The sequence below is a fragment of the Camarhynchus parvulus genome, chromosome 3 (genome assembly GCF_901933205.1).
Source record: "Camarhynchus parvulus chromosome 3, STF_HiC, whole genome shotgun sequence".
NCBI lineage: Eukaryota > Metazoa > Chordata > Aves > Passeriformes > Thraupidae > Camarhynchus > Camarhynchus parvulus.
In genome coordinates, this window is record NC_044573.1 from 37,400,438 (window position 1) to 37,425,089 (window position 24,652).

Consider the following 24,652-nt stretch of genomic DNA (forward strand, 5'->3'; position numbering starts at 1 on the left):
CTTCTCCAAACAGCTTGTATTTCTAGGCAAGCTTATGTAAAGAGTAGAAAAATTCAGTTTTTTCTTCATAATATCATCCTGTTACTTATGATTTTAAAAAAAGTAATTTCAGAAAAAAATAATTTTGAGAGTTGTATTTATAGAAATTAGACATGTCCATATTGCTCTAAAAGATTAGTATTAATAGCATATGTTACATATCCAGACAAGTAAATATTACAGTTACCAATCCAAACAAGTAAATATTACAGTTAAAAGTGTAGAAATAAGGGTTTAGTGTGGATTCTGGGGGAATTTTTTTTCCAAGTTATCTTTTAAGTCCTTCTCTGTACAGTTACCTTCTCACTTTACTGTTGTGGCATCCTTTAGATGTCTGACTAATTGGACCAATTCTTTTTCTTCCTTTGACCCTAGGCTTATGTCTATACTCCCTTAACTTTATCAAGATTCTTTTTGTGTTTCTGGTGCTTAAAGTTTCTTTTTCTCAAAAGCACGTGGATGTGTTACATTTATGGCAGAGAATAGTGTCTGTCCTGACTGCTGCATAACCCAGATTTAAGAGAGACCAAAAAAGGCACCATCTAGAAAGCAGGGTTTAAGAGTTTTTCCACGTAGTTTCTTGGAAAAGGGAGGTTGGTACCTGTGTCAGTGCCTTCACTTGTGTCAGTGTTCATTGATTCAGAAGTATAAATAGATCTGATGATGATTTCAATCTCAGTTCTGCTTCCTATGGGAAGTACTTAGTGCAGTGCAGAGCTCTTCTTTTCTCTTGATACCTGAAGTTCAGCATCTTAGGAGTGCTAGTCAGAGCATGGTTCTCCTATCCTTTTTTTTGTAGATGCAAGTTCTGCAAAAGGGAGAAAAATGTATTAAACCCAGAGTATCATTCTGCTTTGAGAGACTCTTCAAATCCTGAAGGATCTGATGCAAGTGAAATTGCTTCTCATCTCCATAGTGATGACCTTACTCCAGAACAGTTCTTTGTTTCATAAATCTATCCACAATTGCTTTTGGAAGTATAGGAAACTACTTCCAAAACTGCTTCTGTAAACTCCCCACCACCTTTCCACAATATTTGTTCTGTTTTGCCTTATTTAAAATACACTGCTTGCAGCAAAGCATAGCAGCTGGTATTTCTGAATCTTTGCTGTGTCCTGCCGCCTTTTCTGGAAGATGTTTTGGGAAAAGAATTTGTAAAATCCTGTATGAGCTAGTCTGTCGCTTAGGTCTCTGTAGTTAACATCCAGACCTCACACACTCAACAGTTTTATGTATTGACTTGCACAAAACCTTCTGCTGTGTTAGTTGCTGGTTATCTTCAGATAAACCAGTTGGGTTTTCTTATTCTTGAACACCCCTTCCTCTCCCCAGTAAGACTGACAGTATGTTCTATCTTAGGCAGTTGAAATTGGAGCTTCCAGAAGGCTTAAAACTGGGGGTACAGTTGACATTGAGAGTGACTTGAATATTTTTACTGAATAATTTCATAATCAAAACCAGAGCAAAACCAATTTTTGTTGTTTTCTGGTGGCTCATGGGGCAGCCAAAAAAGCAAAGGAACAAACTTATTGCAATCCAAACTATGAAGCCATATAGAGATTTCAGATGCTGTCCAGATGGGCTGATGAACTGATTTCAAATGGCAAAGCAAGATCAAGAAGCATGGGTGGTGGTGTATGTTTTCACCATCGCAGTAAGGCAAAGGAGCTTCTTTCTATTTGTAAACTGCCAAATACAAGTGGATAGTACAGGCTTAAACCTGAAAAAAATTACCAGAAACCCCAGCATGAAAATTATTATTTTATCCTTATTAAAGTATTAGTAATAACACCAGGCAATAATTCTTATTTAAGTGGAGATGAGTGATATTTCTGTAGTTGAAATTTGATGTTGAACTGTTCTTGGGGTAGGATAGGAGTGAGTGGCGCTCATTTCTCTGTAGAATTTGTATGGAGCATTTGGGACCATACTGCATTTAATATGCCTAGGTGGTGTCTCACATGTAATATACTAATACATTCACACTGTATGTGCAATGTAAGATGCATTAAATTTTCAACAGGCATATGAAAACCTTACCTGGAACACCAGTAGGCAGTTAATGAAAAAAATTAATAGACCTGGCAAGTATAATATATGGGCAGGCATAATTAATGCATCAGTATGGTTTTATCTCAAATGCTCCTTACATCTCAGATGAAAGTACATTGTTAGATTGTTTGTACCTGTTGTTTGGTACAAACCAGCGTCCATATAAACCACTGAATGAATTGCATGTAGAGGTCAGATGAAGCAATATATGAGGGGGTTTTTTTATTGTTTTATTTGGTTTTTTTGGTTGTGTTTTGGTTTTGGAGTTTGTTTTTGTGGTGGTGGTATTGTTGTTTGTTGTGGGTTTTTTTGTTTCACTTTTTTAGGTTTGGTTTTGGGTTTGGGGTTTTTTTTGTGTTGGTAGAAGTTGTAGTCTGCTTCACTAATTGGGCCAGATGGATCTAACTGCTTTGTTAGATGAGTCAGCCTACTTTTTAATGATGTTTTTAACAGTACCGGCTGCATTTCATTAGAAATGTTTTGTGATGAAATTGTCTTTGGGCTTCTTGTTTGCCATTGCATATAGTATTTTAGAACTAAATCTGTTCTTTAATATGCAGTTGGTTTAGAATATTTCAGTAGTTTTTTAAGTGAAAGCTTAACTTCTCAAATGTTAATGAATCAAGCTAATGCACAATTTAAAGTCATTCTTTGAAAAAATAAGTATGAGATGTTAGATGTTCATTTCAGATTAAAAGCGAAATCAGATTATATGTTTTGAAATTAAATGCTTAGTTTGATCTCTGACATTTTAAAAGTTGACTTCCTTCCCCTTTGAGCAACTTTCTAAGAATGTCTTACTTTTGCACATTCAGTTTTTTACTAGTTTTGTTAAGTTTTCATTTCGAAAAGGAAGGAAAGTTGTTGTAATGTTTACTATGAGTGTTCTTACTCCAAAAGAAATGGTAGTATGACCAAAACAGACTAAAATTAATTTTTTGGAAGGACAGACGACCATCTTCATTTGCTGTAGAATGAGTTAAGCTAGGGTTTAGGCTTTTCCAATACACTGTTAGTGCAGAGACAGCAAATGTTTATTCTCTTCAGCATTGAGCTGCTGTTTTCATTTCAGTGAAAGAAGGAACAGATAGGGCAAAGGAGCAAGTGTGCAGTCAAAAGTTTCCTTCACTTTTCTCGATTAAAAATGACGGGGTGGGGGGGAAGCTTTGTTACAAAATCCGCATGTCCCCGTCTCAAAATAAATAACACTGTAAAATGGCCTGGGTGGCTTTTTAAAAATTGGGACATTGTCGTAACAGGCAGGCAGTGGGCTCTTGCATATGGAGTATAATGACACAATACTCAGTAGCATGTTATGTAGGTCCTTGAGCTGTAGTTTAGGCTATTACATGCAGTATATAGTAGCAATAACAAGATTAATTAATTTCATTTGAGAGGTGACTAAGTATCTTCAGTAGTCAACAAGCTGAAGTTAGTGGTTCGGTTGTCTCCTTCGCTGGCTTTTTGCCTTCCTCAGTGTTTGTTCTGCATGACTTAGTGAATAGGAGATGCTTTGTCTTCGCAGTCTTGGAGCCTCTCTTGTACAAAGCCGTAATGTGAGAGTACATCCCTTCCTGTGCACAAAGGTGTTGCTGCTGCTCTCTGCCGCGCTCACCATTTTAATCTGAATGGGGAATCTGTCTGGGGACCCAGTACAGTAATTAGCAGTCTCTTCAGAGTGTCAGAGCAGAATTACCATTGTAATGGTTTAGCAGGAGGATAAAAGGATTGAATTTGGGTCTGCCTTCCTGCCAAACTAAATGAGTTGCCATGGGAATTTTCAAATATAAGAGGCGTTTACTTAAAGCAATTTGGCGAGTTTGAATAAACTCATAAATGACGAGGTTTAGAGGAGAGATCCCTGCTTTCTCTGGCATGGACTGAACAGCAAACGAAGGCTGTTAGAAAGCTGCTTACATTCTTAATGAGAATAAGTTGATCCATGCTCCCTTGCAGACTATCAGCTTATTAAGGCTAAACTGTTTCTGCTAAATACAGTACAGTAAGCACATTTTGAGAGACATAGTTTGCAACAAATCCCCGAAGTAAAAAGCAACATCTGATTGCTCTAAACATAAATTGAATTTCCTTTGCTAGATTAGATCTGTTTTCAAGTAATGCTATTAAAAATGGTTCTCTGTATTGTTTCAATAAACATTAACCTGCTATTGATTTCAGCTTTCCTCTGTGCATGTAATATTTATTACAACACTTGTCAGATCTGCTTCTGAAAGGGGAGTGGAGGGCATTGAGGTTTCTTCGGAAAACAAATAAGGTCCTATGGCCCTTCAAACTGTTTTTTTCCTCGGGTCACATGTAAATGTTTTCCCAGCTCAGGCTTGCCTGCCTTCTCTCTAAAGGGAGCTGGGCTTTGACCCGCTGACTCCTTTGTCAGCACCGATGCTATTGAAATGTGAGAAGATGGACTTGGTGCTTTCACAAGTGCCTCAAGTGATGAACATCACTTATGCTTGTTTAACCTTCAGCTGTGCTCCAGAAGTCAGCTGTAGTAGGCTGGGAAGAACTGATGGCCGGTGTTTTGGAAGCATGTGTTCATGTTCTCCCAGCCGCCTAGATCGGGTAACTTAAAGAAACAGGGAAGATGAGACGTGCCTGAGTACTTTGATGCTAGCTTTAAAAGTGTATATTCAAGGACATGTCATACTTGAAACAGTATGTAATATTTTTCCCAAAATAATTGATATTGGTTATATAGCTTAAGGCTTAAGTGTTGCCTTGTGATCCTTTCTAGTACATATCTCAAATCTTTACCCATCATAAGTATTAGGATATGGAGGTGGAACTAATTAAAAAGAGAGCAGTACTGCCGTAATGGCAGTAATTTTAACTTTTGTTTAAAGCCATAAAAATACGGTTAGAACTCCTTGATATAATCTTACATCACTAGCAGGAATCCTGTAAATTAGCAAAGGAAAATAGTAAATTCGTGCTGGTGATTCAGTGGTTGAACAGCTGCTAAGTTCTAACAAATTCCTGAACTGTTACTAATGATCCAGCTGAAGCTGTTTGGTAGCCTCGGGGTAATGTTTCTGTGAAACTTTAGAAATATCTCCTAAGAAATTAGAAGAGAGCAAGAGCAGCGTTTACTCTTACTAATAGTCAATTTTTTTACTGTTCATTTAAAGTTACTTTGAGAAATACTGTCCGGGAATTGATTCCATCAGACTTGATCCCCACCTCCATACTTTCTTAGTTCTTAGATGAGTTACTGGAAGGCAAAATTTTATAATAAAATATTTATAAATATTTACAATAAAAATATTATCTAAGTGTTTGTGAAGTGGCTTGAGAAACTGAAACTATGAAAACTTCTACACTCTGTATTTTAAGAGGGTTGCTAAATGATTAAAGGACATTATCAGCATTAAAAAAATGTATAGAGAAGACAGTGTTACAGAGGACTCTTTGGAATATTGGGTTGAACTGAGTCTATCACTTACGTCCTTAGTTCCAGTACCTTACAGCACCTCTGCAAATTGATGCTATTTACAGAAACCAGGTAGTAAAAAATCTGAAAAAATAAAAAGGTATATATTGGTATTACAGTTTTCAGATTTCACACTCTGGGATTTTTTTCTGCATTTCAAAATTTTAGTTCCGTAGGTTTTGGGGCTTGATTGGGACCTATATTTTATCACATTTTGTGTGTTCTCCCTCTTCTGTCTGCTTGACTTGCAAAACTGAGGTGAAAATAAGTGGCAGTGGGAGTGCAGGAAAAGCTTAAACTGGTGGGATTTTTTGGCTAGGTCAGATGTTGAGATAGGGATATTTAAAATTACCGATAACTGAATCTGGGCTACACAGTATGAATTTAGTTTTGCAATACCTGTGAAAGAGGAAGGTGGGAATGGCTGCCTAGTATTTCACTCTTTTTTTCTTTTAATGAAGGATTTTCACAACCTAAAACTTACTGATTGGTCACACCAGAAACATCCTTCTCCAGAGTTCATGAAAACATACATCAGGCAAGTTACCTGATAGGAGATGGATATTTCATTTGAAAGATATTCTGTCCTTTACCTTGTGAGCAGTCTAGGAAAAACCTTATCATTTTATCATCTAAAAGTATGGCATACAGAAAAAAAAGTCTGGTAAAACTGACCTGCTTAGATCTGCATCTAATTTCAATTTTCAAGTATGTTCTCATGACTTGTGATGAGCCTGTTGTTTCATAATGAAAGCAGAAGTCCCCTTTCTGCTTCAATCCTGAATGAAGCTGCAAGCTAATTAATTTGTGGATGGATATCATAAAAAAGCACATACCAGATTATTCTGTGAGCTGACTTTATTTTCTAAGCGCTAGCAAAGGAACTCACAAATTTTCTGTGGCTTTTGGAGAGGTGTATCACCTTGTTGAATGTCTCACCCAGCACCAGAGAACACAGAAGTGTCAGGGATATGCACACAGGAAAGGTGGGAATACCGTAATGGGGAAGAAGTAGGAAGCTATGCAAAGTACTTGTTCTCTGTGTTTAATTTGTTATATTTTGAGGGTTCTTGGCTCCTGCTGGTCCAGGAATCCAGAGAATCAAAGAAATGTGCATGCTGCTAGACCAGTAGGGATAGCAGCTGTTTCTTCTCTGGGCACTCCCTCTTTTCTAATAACCTCTCTTGCAAGTATTTTTATCCAGTCTCCATTTAATTCTGCTTCTGCTGGGGCATTGTTACTTTTGCCTTTGATCTTCAGATTCCAGCAGTTTGTTTCCTTCTGCAATTTTTTCACTTACTTACTTCTTTGAATGTGTATTGTAGGTATCTGAACTCCAGGTCAGAAGTGTTTATATACTGTTATGCTAAAATTAACATTGCATGCAGAGACATGAAAACAAAATGCATAATCTGTCATACAATTCTTGGCTAAAGAAAATCAGCAACTCGCACTTGGGGTAGTTCTATAGAAGACTGTAATACACAAAAAGGAAAAAATATCAATAAGGGAATTTATTTTTGTGGAGTCCTCACACTATCAAACCAAGCATTATTTTCAGTTTCTTAGCATGGAGCTTTATAAGTACTGGATGCACTATTTAAATGCTACGGATTTAAAGATGCTGGTGTAAGGTGTAAGAATTGCCCATTTAGGATGATGACATTTTTAGAGGTTTGAAATTAGCTTTTTCAGTGCTTTTAGAAGATGGATTGCAAATACCAAAGTTCTCTGCAAAATGTGAATGTGTGTACTTAGAGTAGTAGGTAGATGGTTGAGATTGTAGCCATTGCTCTGGGTTAGCAAATCTACAAATGGAGGAACATACTTCTCATAGTTTCAAGGTAACCTAGAGGAGCATGATCAGTACAGTTGGCCAAGAGAAGCTGTAATAGTATTTCTCCACTGAAGGTTGGCATCAAGAGAGAAGAAAGACAGAAAGGAGAATGATAAGTGAAGAAATGGAAAAAAACTGTAAAAAAAAGAATTGTAGGAAAACGAGGATTAAGAAAAATTAAATTGAATATTTTACTATTAAAAAAAATAATCTTTTAGTTGTCAGGTGGGGGTTTCCAGTTAGAAAAGAAGATTATAAACTGTTGGGCTTCAGAATTAGCAAGACTAAGACTCCCAGGTCCACATGGAACTGAGTCAGTTGGCACTCTGAGGTGTCAGCTCCCATCAGTCTCTCGTCCCTTAATGGTGAGTCTGTAGTGAGCTCTTTCAGTTTTGTAACCTGGCAGAAAAATATATAGGTTGAAAAAAATAGTGTTGCCAGATGAGCAGGTTGGCATGGTTCAATCCTGGATCCAGTGATGGGTACAGGAGAGCAGCAGTAAGGAAAGAGTAGGACTGTGACCACCACTATCTAAATTGGCTTAAAGTAGCACAGGAGTGCCAGTTGAGAGGCTTTTTACATCTTGAAAAATAATTTTTGACTCCTTTGACAGCAATGTAAAACCTCAGCCTAATCATCCTGAACTAATTAGTAGCCTGGGAAAAAGTCTTAAGGATGGCATTTTAACTTTTTACATTCTGGAATCGACTGTTGTATTTGCTAGGTAAACTTGTCTGAACTTGTTTCCTCTGAAATTATTTTCCCTAAGTTTTCTGTCTGATTGATTCCCATTCCATCCTCTGTTTTTCAAAGTCTTAGCTTTCTGAACTCAGTCATGCACGGATGCACAGCAACTTACTTTTGCACATTCTGGAAAACAAAATTCCATTAATTTGTTCATTCATTTGAATTGCTTCAGAATTACATGCCTTGCTTTTCACACCTTTTGTACCTTTGTTATCCTTATTTCCCTTGGCTTAAGGAAAAGAACTTCATTTGTCTTTTCCCATTAATGCTGAGTGAATGAATATTCTTCAGTTACTCTGAGTGTCCAAAAATTTGCATCATTTTTAGGTTTGCTTCTTAATTTTTCAGCCACATCATGTAACTGAAAGATTAAAATAAACTTTTTCTGGTTTTGGATTTTTTTCCCCCTATGTGTAAGTTTTTACACACATTAAGGGAGGTTTTTACTGCAAAGTGCTATGTATAAGAATATAGTCCATAAAATTAGAGACTGTGTGAATTTAGGTATTATTTTGAAATATTCATGAGATTCTGAGGCTCAGGAGATTAAGAGGCACTAAGGTGATTTGTCTTGTAGTAGAAAATGTATTTGAAGCTGCTTTTGCTTGTGGTTGTGCACCTTGTCTATTGCAATACAAAAGTATAATTCTGCAGTCTCTGAAAGACAATTTAATTCTACATATTTCTAGCATCTAAGTCTAAATTTGTTTCTCCTAAAAATTGGATTAGAACAATAAATGTTCAGAGAACCAGAATGTCTGAACAATATTCAAACAGACCGGTGGGCAGAATTGAGTCAGAAATCTAGAAATGGGACAGTGTTACTTGTTCAATGGGACTCAAGGATCATTCAGAAAGCAGGTGGAAATCTTGTATCAATGCAATAAGAGTGAGAGTGAAAGGCAAGGCACTAGTAGGGAATGTATAGGAGGAAGTGAAGTTACCACAGGAAGAGTTTGGTGTTTTTAGGGTGGATTAATATTTTTGATACCAACATTGCTTGTTCTCTGCAAAGGTCCTACAATATGAATCTGGCATTTAAGGTTAGTTAGAAGCTACAGGGGAGATGCTGCATGGAAATATTGCAGGGGTATCCTGTCAAGAATGGTTTCCTGAGCGTGACATGACAGCATTGATCTAGGATGGCTCAGTGGCTGCAGTTTGTTTCAGCACAGTTCAGGTAACCAGCTGCTTAAAAATGAAAAAGGAAAGCCATTAAATGAAGTTTTGGTCTAATATCCAGAGTCTGTAGCAAGCTGCTCAGGTGCAGCACTATAAAACATGCAGTAATCAGCAACAAAGAGAAGCACAGAGGTCTTGAATATTTCTGTCCCAGTATAGGCTTTAACTTGCAGTGAAATTTAATCAAATTTATACTGAGAGTCCTGCTAAATGGTTACTTTAATGTCTGTCTGCTGAGGAGGCAGATTTTTAAATTAGTGTGTAGAACAGCAGGGAAGAATGGTCAAATTAATTATTTAAGATAGGCCTGATACATACTTCTCTCATTCTAGGACAGAAGATTACACTTAAAGAACTTAAATGTCTTATCATAGAGGCTCAATTATTATATAGAAAAAAATATAATAGTTTATCCTGGTAATGTAGGATTTTAGAAAAAAAAAAGATGAAAAAATTCTGGTCAGTAATTTATTTGTGGATTTTCCAAATAGGTTAACCAGTCCTTTATTTTGGCAAGTCTCTAGTCAGGTACCTCATGATCCCAGTACCTTCTGAACAGAGGATGATGTTTGCTATACCACAGACTCATTTCTATATGTGAGTTGTCATAACCTATACTTGCTTGTGAGAGAGTTCTGAAACATGGCCCACATTCAAAATTGGAAGAGTTTGTTACGTATGCATGGCATCTGAATAGTCTTGGGGGAAGGGGGGGTGGAAATCGTGTAGGTTTTAGTGCACATTCCAGAAAACACTTATAAAAACCATGGTTTTATTAAAAGGGTGGGGGGGGCAGTGTCAATTTGGGGTGATTTTTTAATTGTTCTTTGGGGTTTTTTGTTTGGTTGGGTTTTTTTAATTTAGCAAGTCTTAGGGAAGTTCTCTATGTTATAAACATAATTTGCAAATTGGTGGATAAGAGAAAGGTATTTTAATTGCAATTTGGTATCTTTTATTAGAATGTAAAAGGTATTTTTTTAAAACACTAGGAATACTTTCAAGACTAAATTTTTGTTACTGCTGATGTACTCTATTTTCAGTAATAAGTATTTGTAATCTGGTCTTAAAACCTAGCAGAATAAATCTCATATACAAAGTGGAATATCATAAGAAACTGACTTCATATTAATACATTATGAAAAATAGGTGGTTCTTATTTGTCGAAATCTGGATGAGAAATACTGATCTTAACATAGGTATGTGTTTGATTCCCACAGCTCAAAAGGTGAATATCTTCAAAAATGAAATTGGTTTAATTTTCTTTGACACTGACTTCAAGTTCCATTTTTTTTTCCCCAAGAACGATGATGAATAATTAAAACAAGACTTGTGTATGTTTGAATTGTTCTGGGTGATTGCACTGGAAAATGATGTGGCTACATTTAAAATCACTTTTGTTATTCTGGAGTAGATACAAAGAACTGCAGTATGTTGCGTGATTTTCATAATTTACTAAGAATCCACTAATCTTTTGTAACTGAAGTTGCTAAGGTTAAAAAATTCAAATCTGTTGCATGTATATTTTTATGTAATATTTGCAGATGTCAGAAGTATTTTTGCAAATTGAGACTGTCTTAAAAGGCTTTTAAAAATATTTTTAATGCTAAATTTGTTATGTAGAAACAAAATGATACAAACTGATAGGCGGAACTTCCGTGCTCAGCTCCTTAGTGACAGCACGAATAAATTTTCAGGTCTGTGAGGAGTCAAAAAGCTGCCTTTTGTCAGTTTGTGATCAAACCTGTGCTTTGCTGCCTGGTGCTCTGAAGTGATGGACGCCTCACAGCACACACACACACCTGTGGCTGCTGTGTGCTGCTCAGGCTCCCCAGGCAGCCAGAATGGCTCTGCCTTTCCTCCTTAGGCAGGCAAGGTGGCTGGCCATCCTTGCCCCGCGGTAGCCACAGGTTAGGGCAGTGTCTGAAGGAGGAGGGAGAGCGGTGCTGGTCAGGTGTGCCCAGTAGTGGTGTGGCTCCCTGGGGAAGAGGAGCTCCTCAAAGGCCCTTTGTGCCGGTCCCTGCTGGTTCTCGCTGCTGTCTGTGGAAAACAAGGGTTGGCTGGGCTCTGGAAGCTGAAAAGAAGCTCAGTAAATAGCAGGGAAAGCCTTTCCCTAGCAACACACGGCCTCGAGCAGCCCGAGCCTTCGGATGGAAGGTCGTATGATTGACATATTTGTCCCCTAAAGAGAGTGCACACAATTAGTTTTTTCACTTCTCTATATTTTTAAGCGGTGTGAAAGTGGGTTTTAGCAGCCATATAAGAGGAGATTGGAATACCATCACCCCCTTCTTCTGGACTTCGTCAGCTCTGAGAGTTCAAGAACTGAAGAGGCATCTGTGGTGTTGATGGAAAAGCTAACTTCGATTTTTAAACAGTATTTAATCATTGGTATTGGAGTACCAGTAAAATGCACATGAGACACACATGTGGTGTTAGATTCAACACAGCTATGGGCTGCTTGTAGGCATGTAAGCAGTTGGAAATAATTTTGACCTTTTAGTACTCATTCACTTTTTAGCAGCTGTTGAAAATTACTGTAAGTACAAGCTCAGTGCGTATCTCCTTTTAAACTTCCAATATTCTGTTTCGTTTGTTAGATTAAACTTAAATTGGTTGGATTTTTGGGCATCGTAGGTTTGAAACAATACTGTTTCTCTAGATGGTAGCTTTATGTAAAGTTCTGAATGAGACAGTCATTACATGCCTCAACCTGACAGGTTGTGCATGTGCAGAAAAGTCATTTTGAAAATAAAACTATTAATGCAAGTATTTTACAAAAGGGGAGTGCAGGTGAAATGCAGAAACAATTTTTTATGATCACATTTAGCTGTCATGATTTCTGTTGAAAATAAAAGTAGGGCAGTAAGTGTGACAGTTGAAGAAGCTCTTGGCATACCACTGCTCCCTGAATACTAACATTTTACAACTGGAAAAGCCTAAACATTCATGGGTTTAGTCCATATTGTAATAAAGCAGTTTATTTTAATTAGTCAGTATTACATTTTCAGGACATCTCCTGCTGAAGATAAAAATGTCTTAGAAGTTACTGCTGCAGCTTGAATTCCCATGTGGTACTGTGCAGCCCTGAATCCTGTGTTTAATGAAACACGTGAGAGAAGATACCCTTGAAATTTCGACATGTGCTAATTTACAGCAACAGTCTTTGTGCTCCCTGTCACCAGCAGTTAGTTTTCTTCTGTTGCTCTAAAGAGAGAGACTCCTCACATTCTTTCTTGGTTACTAAATTTGATATGAAATGTCATTTTTCTTTCTTTCTTTTGCTTTTTTGTTATTTCTGGGTGGGAACAGATTGAAACATACTGGACATGTTTTCCATATGAAAACATGCAATCATATCTCAGTGCCATTTTGAAAATGAGAGGCTTTGTTTATGTAGTAAACCATTAGCATAGCTGGAAAGAAAACTATGTAGCATTGGGATCTCTGGAGTTTGCAACAAAAAACTAGTTTTGAAACCCTTAAATGGGGGTCTCCAGTCCCATCTTGCCCCCTGTGTACCCACCCACATCAATATTTGAGTTAGGTGTCTTTGCAGTTCCGGGGAATTCACAGCTATTTTGAGTGTATGAACTCAAACTTTGAATAGAGACCTCCTAGGATGACCGAGGGAGAATAAATGTTACAGGTCAGGCCACACTTAACTGTAAATATTTTTTAATTAATCTTTCCATTTATATATTTCTAACAACTGCCTCTAATTTGTACCTGTTAGAACAACCACCTTGATCATAGGTCGTTTTGTAGCATTTATTAGTTAAATTGTTTTTACAATTTACTGAAAACTCAAGATGGGTTAATGAATTTGTCCTGATAAAAGTGGAATGTGTCAACACTGTCTGAGTGTTCTGGCACTATTCAGTCTGTTCCAAAGGCTACAGCTAGAATAAAGACCTGCATAATATAGGTCGTGTTTGCATTCTGCTCTCTTCAGATTCCTAGGATGCTGATGGAGCTCAGGATGTTGCTGGTAGAGCCATATGTGGGAAATTTGTGTGAGAGGCTTGCCTGCTACTATCTCATTCGCTGTGCTTATAGTTTAACTGCTGTTTTCAGAATTGAACTAACCAGTGAGGAGGAATTTTGAATGTCTAGCATTCCAAAACTAGAAATACCAACAGTGAAGTGTTCAGCTCTCAGCGTTTTTAAGCTGGGCTTGCACATTGCTAAAAATAGGTCTAATGCTTTAGATTGCATAGATGACTTTAGATAGGTATTTCATTTGAATCTTAACACAAATATCAGCAGATATCTATGCTAGCAAATAAATTGAACACATCTCAGTATTATTCTGCCGTTTAAAAACATTTTAGAATGCACTGTAATTTTTTCTTTTTTTAATTTAGAATTTTTTGGAGTTTAGTGTATGTATGTATGTGTCATGAAAGATGCATTCCTGTTATGGAGCTTTATGAATTGCTGAACCTCTCCAGTTTGGTGTATAGAGATTCTTACCACAAATTTTACTAAAAACAGTAAAACAGATGTCCAAGGAAAATAGAAATGATAATAAAAAAAATAAAAAGAGAAAAAAGAAAAATGCAAAGCAAAAACCAAGTTCTGAAATTAATTATTGCTGAGGGTTTGATTTAACCTATCCAGGTGACTGGTTTTTTTTTTTTCCTTCTAAGCCCAAAACCCTGTGATTTAAACATAAGCCCATCACATCTGTCCTAAAGAAATGTTGACCTGTTAAGGTCAAGGAAAATTTCCCCCACCCCATTGTGCTACCAACTAGTATCTAGGGGGTTATATGATAAAGCAAACTTGTAAGTTCCACTGATGCTGTATTTCAGTCTGGATTGTAAAACACGCTATCTGCCAGTTTTCTGTACCTTATCTGTATTTCCTTTGTGCAGAAATGGAAAATGGGGGAGGGAGGGCATCAGGACTCTCAAAAGTATTACTAGTAAGCCAGGTATCATGATTAAACAGGGATGTGTCAGATAAGGTGATGGGGAGTGTAAAAAGATAGGCTGTCTTTTTCCTCTAGTGTATCTTTAACATTATGACCAATGAATTTGTCAAGTGAAACAGCACAAGTGTTCTTTGCATATCATTTGAACTGAGAGCTTGCTTTGAAGAAGATAAGCAGACTGTGTTGCCCAGAAGAAGTAATGATGCTAATTTATCTTTGCCTGTCCTCACAGCCATAGCAGTGTGTGTCAGTGTTGAAAAGGAAATAGAGAAATAACTGAGCTATAGTTTTACCACCTGTTCAGTGCCATAGGACTGTTGATGTACAAGGACTCTGAGAAATATGGCTGATCTGGAAGTCTTTGTCGTTAAAGCATTTGGGAAAGTTTCCTCTAATATAAGAATAGGTGCCAAACTGTGACAGAAAAGACCTCTTTGACTAATTCCCCTCAAAACAAACAAAGCTGTGGTTTAGGATTTCTGCTCCATCACCCTCAGAAGTGTATAACGAAGGATGAGAAAGTCTGTTGCATATGTTTACTAGCAACTTCTAACTATCAATATTTACATTCTGGACATGGGAAACTTGAAGGTCTCTGCCAGATTTTTTTGAGGGAAAGGGAGGATGAGATGTTTTCTTTAATACTGAGTAATAGAGTAATTTACCAGAACCAAAAGCCTTTACAAAAGTAAAATCTAATCTCTTGCACTAGGTAATTGATTAATAGTTGAGGTACTCCCATTCAGAGTCTTACAAAAAAGCTCTTTTCTTTGTCTTTTACATCTAGTTACCTGTAATCTTGTCTAGGGTATTGTTGCTATAGATACATCACTTTCAACAACTTAGCTACGAAATAAAAGATCATCCAAACATAGATTTTAAGTGTATATACTTCAGCTTCAAAAATTCCAATGTGTTTTAGCCTTTGTAGTGTATTTTACAATATATTGATGCCTGAGATCTGTTTTTTTATTTAATACATGTATGTCTAGGAATTTTTAGTATGTTTGCAAGGGTTTTTTTGTTTATAAATTATGAATGGAAGGTTTTTGTCCCTGAATGGAGACATTCATGTGTAAAGACTGTTTGACTGGAGCATGGTATGTTAGGAATACTTACTGATCTACAAGTGAATTGTAGTGGAAGATTTTTCTTTGTCAGGGAGATAAAAGCATTCTAGAGCCTGAGAATCTAGCCTGTGTCACAGTGCAAGCCTCCAAGCTGCAGCTGTTGGGCTGTAGAGCAGCTGGGGCCTGTGGGAAGGCAGGGTGACAGACCTCCCTGAGGAGCAGCACTGCCTCCTGGATAAGTAGGATGAGATCAATGGCAGTAAAATATTTCGGTGGTGTTATTGCATTTTACCAAAATTCCTATTTAATTAGTAAATAGTAGATGGCTTATACTATGCAGATACACTATGCAGTCTAAAGAATAATTAAAGTCTTCATATTTAATGTGTGTATTTCCAGGTAGTAGAAAAGTTATGTTTATTTTATGTGGCAATTTTAAATTACTTTTCTATTTGAGGAAGAATTTTAACTATTTATTCTTGTTCATTAATATAGTGTTCTTCCATAACTTCTAAGTCCTCTGCCCTTCTGCTTGGAGTGCATAAAAAATTATTTATTGCCTTTACTTGCATTCTGAACAATGTAGTGTGTTCTTAGAAGAATTCTCTCTGCTTGAAGCAAATGCGTAGAAGTGTGCATGGACTTGGAGAAACTGTTTGGTAGCTGGAAGAGTTCTCTCCAAGGGTGGCAGGAAAGCTGCAGGTGGGAGCTGCTGTGTAACCAGCAGCGGTGTGGAGCAGGCAGGGAGGCAGCTCTGCAGGAGAGCTTGCTGAGGTGCTTGGCAGGCAGGTGCTCTTCGGTGCTGTCATGCTGCTGGGGCCCCTGCTTGTTCTTTCCATGAGCCTGGTGGGACAGGCCTGCTGCAGTTGGCAGGGGAAGATGGAGACAGGTTTTTGGCCCTTGTGTTCCTGGCTGATCTGGCTGTCCTTTTGCTTTGCCACCATTTTCTCTTCCCGCTTGCTGCTCCTGCTCTGAGCCTGAAAGGACAGCCCTGGAGCAGCTCATAAAGACCTGCTCCCCAAAGCCTGACTTCGCTGCATTTTATCCAAATAATCAAACTGTCTGCTGCCTTTCCTAGGGCTGGGCTCACTTCAGTTCATGAGAATTCAGCTGAAGTACTGGGATGTGACAGGATTGCAAAAATGTGATCCAAAGTGCGTGACATTTGGAAGCTAGACTGTCAGTGAAAGTCACTGACATCACCTAAATATGAGGATCTATTTGTTACGAATGTAGGGGAAAAGAAGTGTTACATTTTCTAAAGCAGTTACTTTAAAAGAAAATGGAGCATTATATGGGGAAAGCACCTATGTTTGTAGAGATGTGTTGAAAGCCTTCCCTTCCCTGCTAATAATGAAAATCAGAGAGCATTTTGAGACTTGTGTGTGAAGCATTGAGGCTCAGGAAGCTCTATTAGAATAAGGTGTCCCAGCTATGACACAAGTGAGTGGATTGTTTGGTTTCTGAATTACCTGAGCTGCAGTGATGCTCCTTTTGGGCCTGACAGCAGTATGGCGGGGCAGTATGGCCACTGGCTGTCTCTATAAGTCTAGTTTATGGATCTCTGCTCTGTCCTAAACACTGCTACTTGATCCTTCTTTTAAATACTATCTTTGTTTCCTTCTCTGCTGTAATTTGTTACAGGCTTCTCAAAGTTGACAGAATCTAACAGTCCACCTTTCACCTCTGAAAACTGTTGTCATCTGCTGAAGTCCTTCATTGACATTGCACAATGAAGGCATTTGCCTTTGGAGTCTGCATGCCTGTCTGTCTTCCACCTGGATAACAAATGTATCTAGTGTATGTATGTTTTGTGTATAAATAAGAAAAAGTGTATGATAGTCCTCAGGGTACTGTATGCACGTGAGAATCAGAGGCATTTTAGTACCTGAAATTAAAGGATTTTCTGGAGGTCTTGGTATATCTGAGGTTGAAGTATAGCTTGGACATTGATAATGAAAAGAATTCATTGGAGTGTTTTATCTGAGCTCCCCATTTCATGACATGAAACAAGCTCTTACTAATAGCAGTTGTATAATGAACTGCATTCTTTTCTTGTGAAACTGTCAGTATTGCCCAAAATAGGAAAGACAATTGCAGTTTTAACTGGGCATTTGTATGGTCAGCACTGTCTTTAGTTTGAAATTGTGTTTTTTAGGAAGTGTTTCCTAGAGACTTCTTGTAGGTGGCACTTGTTTTGAGCCATGCAGCTATAATCCTACACTGACAGAGGTTAGAAAGCAAGTTACTTAAAATGAGAGTCCTCACTGGCATTTGGTCTCCTTTAGGTCTGTTTATTGCTAGCCCAGGTAGAGTTGAGCTACTGTGAGGAGTTACAGGCTTTGTGTTCACAGAACAGCACCCAGTGGTGTCTGTGCACAGTTGGCTTTGTTAGGATTTACTGCTCCCATCTCTTCCATATTTGTATTCAGTGAGCATTTGCAAGTAGTTGCTTACATTTAAAGAATTATGTTCCAAGATACCATTTAAGGCTTTTTTTTTAATCTGCATGTTGTATTGTAGATGATAAATACAAGGAAAGCACTGGAGATTTAAGAGGATGAGAGGTTTGAGTCAATCACTTGAGCTTCAACTTAGTAATGCAAATCTGGTTTTAAGTGACCTTATTGATGTTTGCTCAAAGTAGCTTCCTTTTGGTACAAATGACTGAGTTTTGTTGCAGCTATTGTACAGGTAATGTAGTGTCCCTTTAGAGACTGCCTTTGTATCCCTGATGCAACCTCTCTTTGCTTTAACAGAGAGTGCCTACAGGAATGCCTGGAGCTAAGATAGATCTCGTGTGCCTCATTTGATCATCTGTCAGCAAAGAAGTGAGAGGATAGGGCAGGGAAAAACATGTGCCCCTTGCTCTGATGCAGCTCCTGGAAGTTTGAGGGGCTGGCTATTGGTGAAGGATGTGCAAGTGGAGGGCTTGGTACCAGAGAGTGAAGGACCCGACAGTGTGTCCCAAAGGGTCCTGGGCGCTTCTGTGGCTTCACCATGAGGAGAGGCGGCAAGTGACTGTTCCAAGGGCAGGGTGCCAGGGGGCGGCAGGATTTTGGGCAGCACTGGCAAGGTGGGTGGTGCCAGCAGTGCTGCACACCCGTGTGCTGCAGAGGTGGCATTGTGCAACAAACAGTGCCATCTTCTGGGAGGAGCCGGAACCATGACCTTGTGGTCAGCGTTACACGTGCTTTTCAAAGTGGTGGAATGGGTTTTTTGTTGGAATTGGGGGTTTTTTTGTATGTAATAAATGCTTTAAAAATTAAAGCACCGGAAGTCAGTGTTAATGTCTGGTAATGCAAGTCCACTTCTTCCATCTCTGATTTTTTTATTGCCGGAAAAAAGGAACATTTTAAGCTGTATTTTGGGTTTTGTTTAAAAGAAGAAAGGTTTATCAACTGCTGAGCATAGTCTAGAGAAGTAAATCTCAAGAATAAAGTTAAGGACTTGGTCTGCTTTGTTTAAGTCCACTGTTATTTCCATAAACATACTTCATAAAGCCTAGTAATTGCAACATCTTTTCTGATAGAAAGCAGTAGTGACCTATAGGGAAATGTTAAAGTCAGAATGATTACTTGGACTTACATCTCCTTCTTCTCACCATATCAAAAGGGTAAAAATACTTTCTGTCTTAAAATTATTTTCCTATAAATAGTTACATTGGGAAATATTCACTGTGGTGCAAAATCTGGGATTAGGGTTGCTAAAATTATCCTAGCAAGTGGAGTGTAATATTCAGCATTTACTGAAAGTCATTAATGGCGTAGATCAATCTTCTGAAGGTCTTATTTGGAGGAAGTGTGCAATTTTAGGAACATTAATGGAACTATATGGGAGATGCAGCTGACATTGTGAGGAGATTTTCTTGTTACACACTTTCAAATAAATAAATACATGAATACAAACAAGAAAGTACAACTTATGGGGGAGGGGAAACGATTAATCAATGTATTAAAAAAGCTTTATTGCTAGAAGAACCTCGATAAGGTATATCCAGAATGATAAGAATTTGTGAGCTCTGGATAGGGAAATAGATTTGGAATTGGTTTTATTGTGTCATGATTGCCTAGGTAATTTACCAGCAAAGATGCAATGGAAAAATAGTTTATTTTAAAAAGAAGATAACATTATTTTGCATGTAAATTATAAATCTGTTCTGTGTCATATTAAGATTGCTAGAATCGGCACATTTTGTATTCCCAAGGGGCTATGGGCCTATGGAGACTGACATTTCTTCATGGTATGCTACTTAAATGTACAATTAATTTCTAGTTAAGATGGTAATTGAATGTGTATTTCCTTTTTTAGTATTAGTGTCAGCTTGCCCTGTCATACAATATTTAACATACAAAGAAAATGTCTAACTTTCAGTATATTCTGAATGTTTACTGTGTGATAATCTTGGTGTTTGTGCAAGTCCCCTGTATTACAGTTGGGACTTCCAATTTCTGACATTTGAAAGGAATTCAGTGTTGACTCATCTTACCATGTTGATTTTGAGTTGTTGATAAAAATCAGCTGCTAAAAGTTTCCCTTCGCAAGGGGTTGTGGCCCTTGAGCATACCTCATAATAAGTACTGGATTTGCTTAGATAAAATTTGAAAACTGTTTTTGTCTTGGACTTGAGTAAATTACTAATCCATAGTTTGGGAGTAAAGTATGTATAATAAGCTCATTAACATGGAAAATACTGTTCCAAATACCTGGAAAATATTGTGTGATTCGATAAGTAAAAATGTAAGAAATCCAGTTTAGCAAAGGAAGAATGCATTGCAGTTCACAGGAAAGCTCCCCTTCTATGCATCTGACTTCAGAATTTCAGCAGTGGCATTCCATACAGGAGGCAAGGTGGTAACCTGACATTAAAGTAGATGTTGACCATCCCTCTTGGGTTTTTTCTATCATAATCACATTTTCTGCTCGATAGAGTGTAGACTAAACAAATAGTAGTGTTTTTGGAAAGACAAATCAGAAAATCTCTGGTCTTAAATTGAAATTATACTATTATACTTTATAATATATGTTAGAAATGTTTTTATTCTTAACTGAAAAAGTGAGCATTGTTCTACTGAATGCTGCTTAGTATTTATGCAACCTGCACGATATCAATGGAGTAGGTAACTTCAGGGAAGTAGTTTTAATTGAAGCAAAACCAAGAGTAATGTGTGCTGTGTAAGTAGTAGTAATATCCTCATCAGAATACATCTACGTGTGCCAGAATTAGGAATTCAGCCTCAGGGCGGTTATCAATATCCTGTGTGGAAAGCTATTCAAAGATTGTTGTTTATTTTTTTGTTTGCCCCACCCCCCCCCAGTAGTCAGTATTGGCTGTAATGGAGCAAATTACAATAAACTGCAGTACTTAAAATTCATGATGATTATTCATACTATGGCCCAATAGTACAATTTTTTTAAGATACCTTTAGGAATACATGAAAATGTATTTGAGAAAAATATTCCTTAAATGATTTCTACCAAATGCAATTTACCTTTAATCCTTAATTTTTATAATTTATGTTATGAACCTTTTCCAAAACTCTTTGAAGATATTTGTTAACAAGTCTTAATGATAGTCAACTGGCAAATTCCACTAAATTTTATGGAAAAGTTGACAAAGCTTGCTGCTTTTGTGACTAATGGTAAACAGGTATTTTGCTTGGTTAGAACTTGAACAATTTTATTCTAGGTCACTTAGATCTTGTGCACTAGTGAGTTCATAATCCTGACTTCCTTCCCATTTTTTCATACGCAGGCAGAAGGAGAAGACAGCCTTAAAAAGATGCAGCTGATGGAGCTTGCAATTCTGAATGGCACCTACAGAGATGCCAACATCAAATCACGTAAGCATGTCGTGAGCTCAAGGGTCAATGCCGTAGAAGTGTTTGCAGGCTTTGAATATGAAAGCTACCTTTGGAAAATGTACAGTGGCAACTTATGTTGGAGAATGGAAGGCAGTAAGCACCCAACAAAACTGTAGGTAGCTGTTGCAAAAGATTTTGGGAGGATAAGTTCTGTCCGTTTGCGGGGTTTTTTAGCTTGTTTCTTGTCCCCATTATTTTTTTAACAGTATGTATGGGTTGATATATTTACTAATATATATCGTATTAAAAACCTCAACCCTTAAGCCGGATTTTTTTATTTTACAGTCATTTTTTCTTTAAAGCACAAAAAGGACAGTAGACTCCTTTGCATTTTTATTTTTAGAGATTTAATTTTGAAATGTTACAGATGTTCAGGCTACTGTGAATACATTTTTCTGTATTATATTCCTTCCTTTCATCTTGCTTGCATGTGTACCCCCAATGTTATGTTTTACCAACAATTCATCAACTGATTTCACAGCTGAGTTCACACGGATCAGTGATGTAATGAGCCGTTTTTACGATTACTTCCATTACATTTGTGTGAAAATGCTTTTGCAAACGCATGTGTGCGCAAGTTTACACTTGAAAATTAATTACACGCACCTACTAATGAAAGCATACACCTATTATGTGTGATACAAATTATTTTCTTCAGTTGAAAATCTAATTTCTCCTCCCAAAAATATAGTTGCTGACACTGTTCAAAAGTACATTTTTTGCTGTAGCTGTGATACAGATGTCAAATGTAAGCACAGTTAAATCAGTCTTTTCACTAAGGACCTACTGATATTTGCAAATTTGTTTCTCCACACAGTCCCCATTTCAGTGTTGATTATGTTTAAAGGTTGGAATGCAGTTAGGTCAATTTGAGAGTGCTTACACCAGTGTAATTATTCTGATTTGAAAAGGGACATAAGCAAGGGCTTTTACAACTACAATGGTAATGGTAAGTCTTTCAGCCCTAATGAACACTATGATATTTAAAGCTAGATCAGTTTTAAATATATGGTAGTCTCTAAATTACTGCAAATTTATGATTAAAATAGCTTTCAGACTAGCTTAAATTTATGCGAACTTTTGCGCAGAAATGTTTTAATAATTTGAGCAATTTCTTTTTCTGGTCTGTTCCCATTGGACTGTTGTATCAGTGTAAGTGGGAAGATGGAATTTTTTATTTATTTTTTGACTGGAGATTGCCACACTAATACTCATTATTTGATAAGACAATTTTAGTCTTTGTGTTTGCATTTTACTGAAAAGTTGAAGATGTAGAAGCTGTACTGGTTTATTTCTGTTTAAGGAAGGAAGTATAAATATTTTAGTACTAGTTTTATATTATCTGAGCGTTTTTGTTTAAAAATTAAAAATAATTTTAGATATTCACCAGTGTCAAATCTAAAAAACTTTGCCACATTTCTCTTTTCAGGCCACCTCTAAGTTAATTAAATCTATGTAGATAGACAGTAGTGCATAGAAATGCATAAATTTTAACTCTTTAAGATTGACTGTTACCAGCAGATACGTAGTGCTTAAGTTGTTCATCTGGTGTGCCAACAGGCTTCAAATAACACTTAATTGAATGTGCTAGCACCACTTCAGAAAACAAACAAGACCACCACAAACAAACAAACAAAAAACCAAAAAACCAAACCAATACAGAAAATCCACCTATTTTCTTTAACTTAAGCAAGGCGATGGTGAATTTCTAATACAAAGGAAGTATGTTACTTGGTGAAATTTCATATGGAAATGAAATTTGAGCCTATTTTATTCATGTTAGGGTAGGACAGGACCAGTTCATGTTTCTGGGTCACCTTCAGCTTCACTGATCCTGGAAATGGGAATTGTGTGTATGTTTAAATACAATTTTAAGACACATAAAAACTCCAGACTCATACAGCAGCTCTGCATAACTGAGTGTCTGTGGACTCTATAGATGCACTAAATTTTGTACTCTGTATTTGATTGTGATAGTATTTTCCTTGTATTTCCTGCATGCATCTCAGTCTCATGCAGTCTTGATAGCATAAATGAAGAAATGTGGTCTAAATGGAGCTTTCGTGCCGTGTAACCTGTTGGAGAAATCTACCTCACTGTTTTACAATGGCTTTTTTATTTTGCATGTTCATACTTAATCACACTGGAAAATGGAAAGCTGTTTGCATTTGAATGGTGTGCTTTGGCACTGTGTGATCAGCGCATGTACTAATTATTTCCTTTTATTTTTCTTCTTTCCTACTTTTTCCCTTTTTTCCCATTCTTTCCACGTTTTGTACTGCTATCTCCATACTTTCTCTGAATTTCTTTGCTTACTGTAGCAGCCCTTGCCTTTTCTCTTGCAGCAACAGCCCAGGCTCCAAGGATTATTACTGGGCCTGCGCCTGTTCTCCCACCAGCTGCCCTGCGTACTCCTACGCCAGCTGGCCCTACCATAATGCCTTTGATCAGACAAATACAAACCGCTGTCATGCCAAACGGAACTCCTCATCCCACCGCTGCAATAGTTCCACCCGGACCCGAGGCCGGTTTAATTTACACACCATACGAGTACCCCTACACGCTGGCACCAGCTACATCAATCCTTGAGTACCCTATTGAACCTAGTGGTGTATTAGGTAAGACCTTTGTGCGTGGATGGCTGCAGAATGTGTTGCTTGTGCTTCTGTTGTGTTTGTAAGGTTGAGGTTCATGGAGCTCAAAGAAAAAAATCTGAAGCATCAAACTTATTTCAGGTATATCAGAACTGCCCAGGAGAGCTGCTCAAATGGTGCAGCCCTTAAACAGTTTTAAAGTGTTCAGCATTCCTGAATGTGTATGCTTAGTTTACATTCATAAATTTACCAAAAATAAGTGTCTTCATGTTTGTATGATAATCGAGGGTAGATACATAGGCAAGGAAAAAAGCTAAATACAAGTTGAGGTCTATTACATGTCACCTGGGCTCCCGTGAATAACAGATCAGTTTGTATTCTCTTTAACATAAATTAATATCCAGAAATTTTTGGAAGAGAGAGCTTCTTACTTTGCTATATCGTATTAGTAGCAAAACTGGAGGGAGTGGAGAAATCTTTGTTCAGCTGGAGTTTTTGTTTATTTAGTACGCAGCTGATAAATCTCTCCTCAGTGTCAGAAAGTGCTAAATTATATTGTAAGCAGAAAATTATTTCAGTGAATGAATATAAAGCAAACCAAGTTCTCACCAAAATACAATAAAATTAGCAACTTTACTGATGGCTTCTTTTATATGTATTGCATTGAAATGTCCATCATTCCTAATATTTCAGACCACTGACTTGGTGTGTGAAGGCAAGAATGATAAAGCAGCCATGACAATTCAGTTAACTGGCCAATATGGAACAAGCAGTTCCAATAGTTTCTTCCTTCCCTACCCTCTCCAGAATCTAAATAGTCTTTCTCTTCAGTTTGTTCTGAATTGCATATGACCTTGGTGCTGGATAATGTTGATTTTATAGG

The 24,652-nt window shown here is 37.4% G+C and overlaps 1 protein-coding gene across 10 annotated transcripts in view; it reads left to right on the plus strand.

Annotated features, from left to right (window-relative positions):
- QKI (QKI, KH domain containing RNA binding) overlaps positions 1-24,652 on the plus strand; it is a 146,301-nt gene that overhangs the window by 112,410 nt on the left and 9,239 nt on the right. For 5 of the 10 annotated variants that reach the window (XR_004060643.1, XR_004060644.1, XM_030946717.1 and 2 more), the window contains 2 exons: positions 21,067-21,154; positions 23,497-23,793. Coding sequence is in view for 7 of the 10 variants with exons in the window: in XM_030946717.1 (XP_030802577.1) it covers positions 21,067-21,154; positions 23,497-23,793 (385 nt within the window). In the remaining 3 variants the exon portion in view is untranslated. Of the gene's footprint in view, positions 1-21,066; positions 21,155-23,496; positions 23,805-24,652 lie in introns of all 10 variants that reach the window. The other 5 variants (XR_004060645.1, XM_030946718.1, XM_030946719.1 and 2 more) reach the window with 3 other exon arrangements.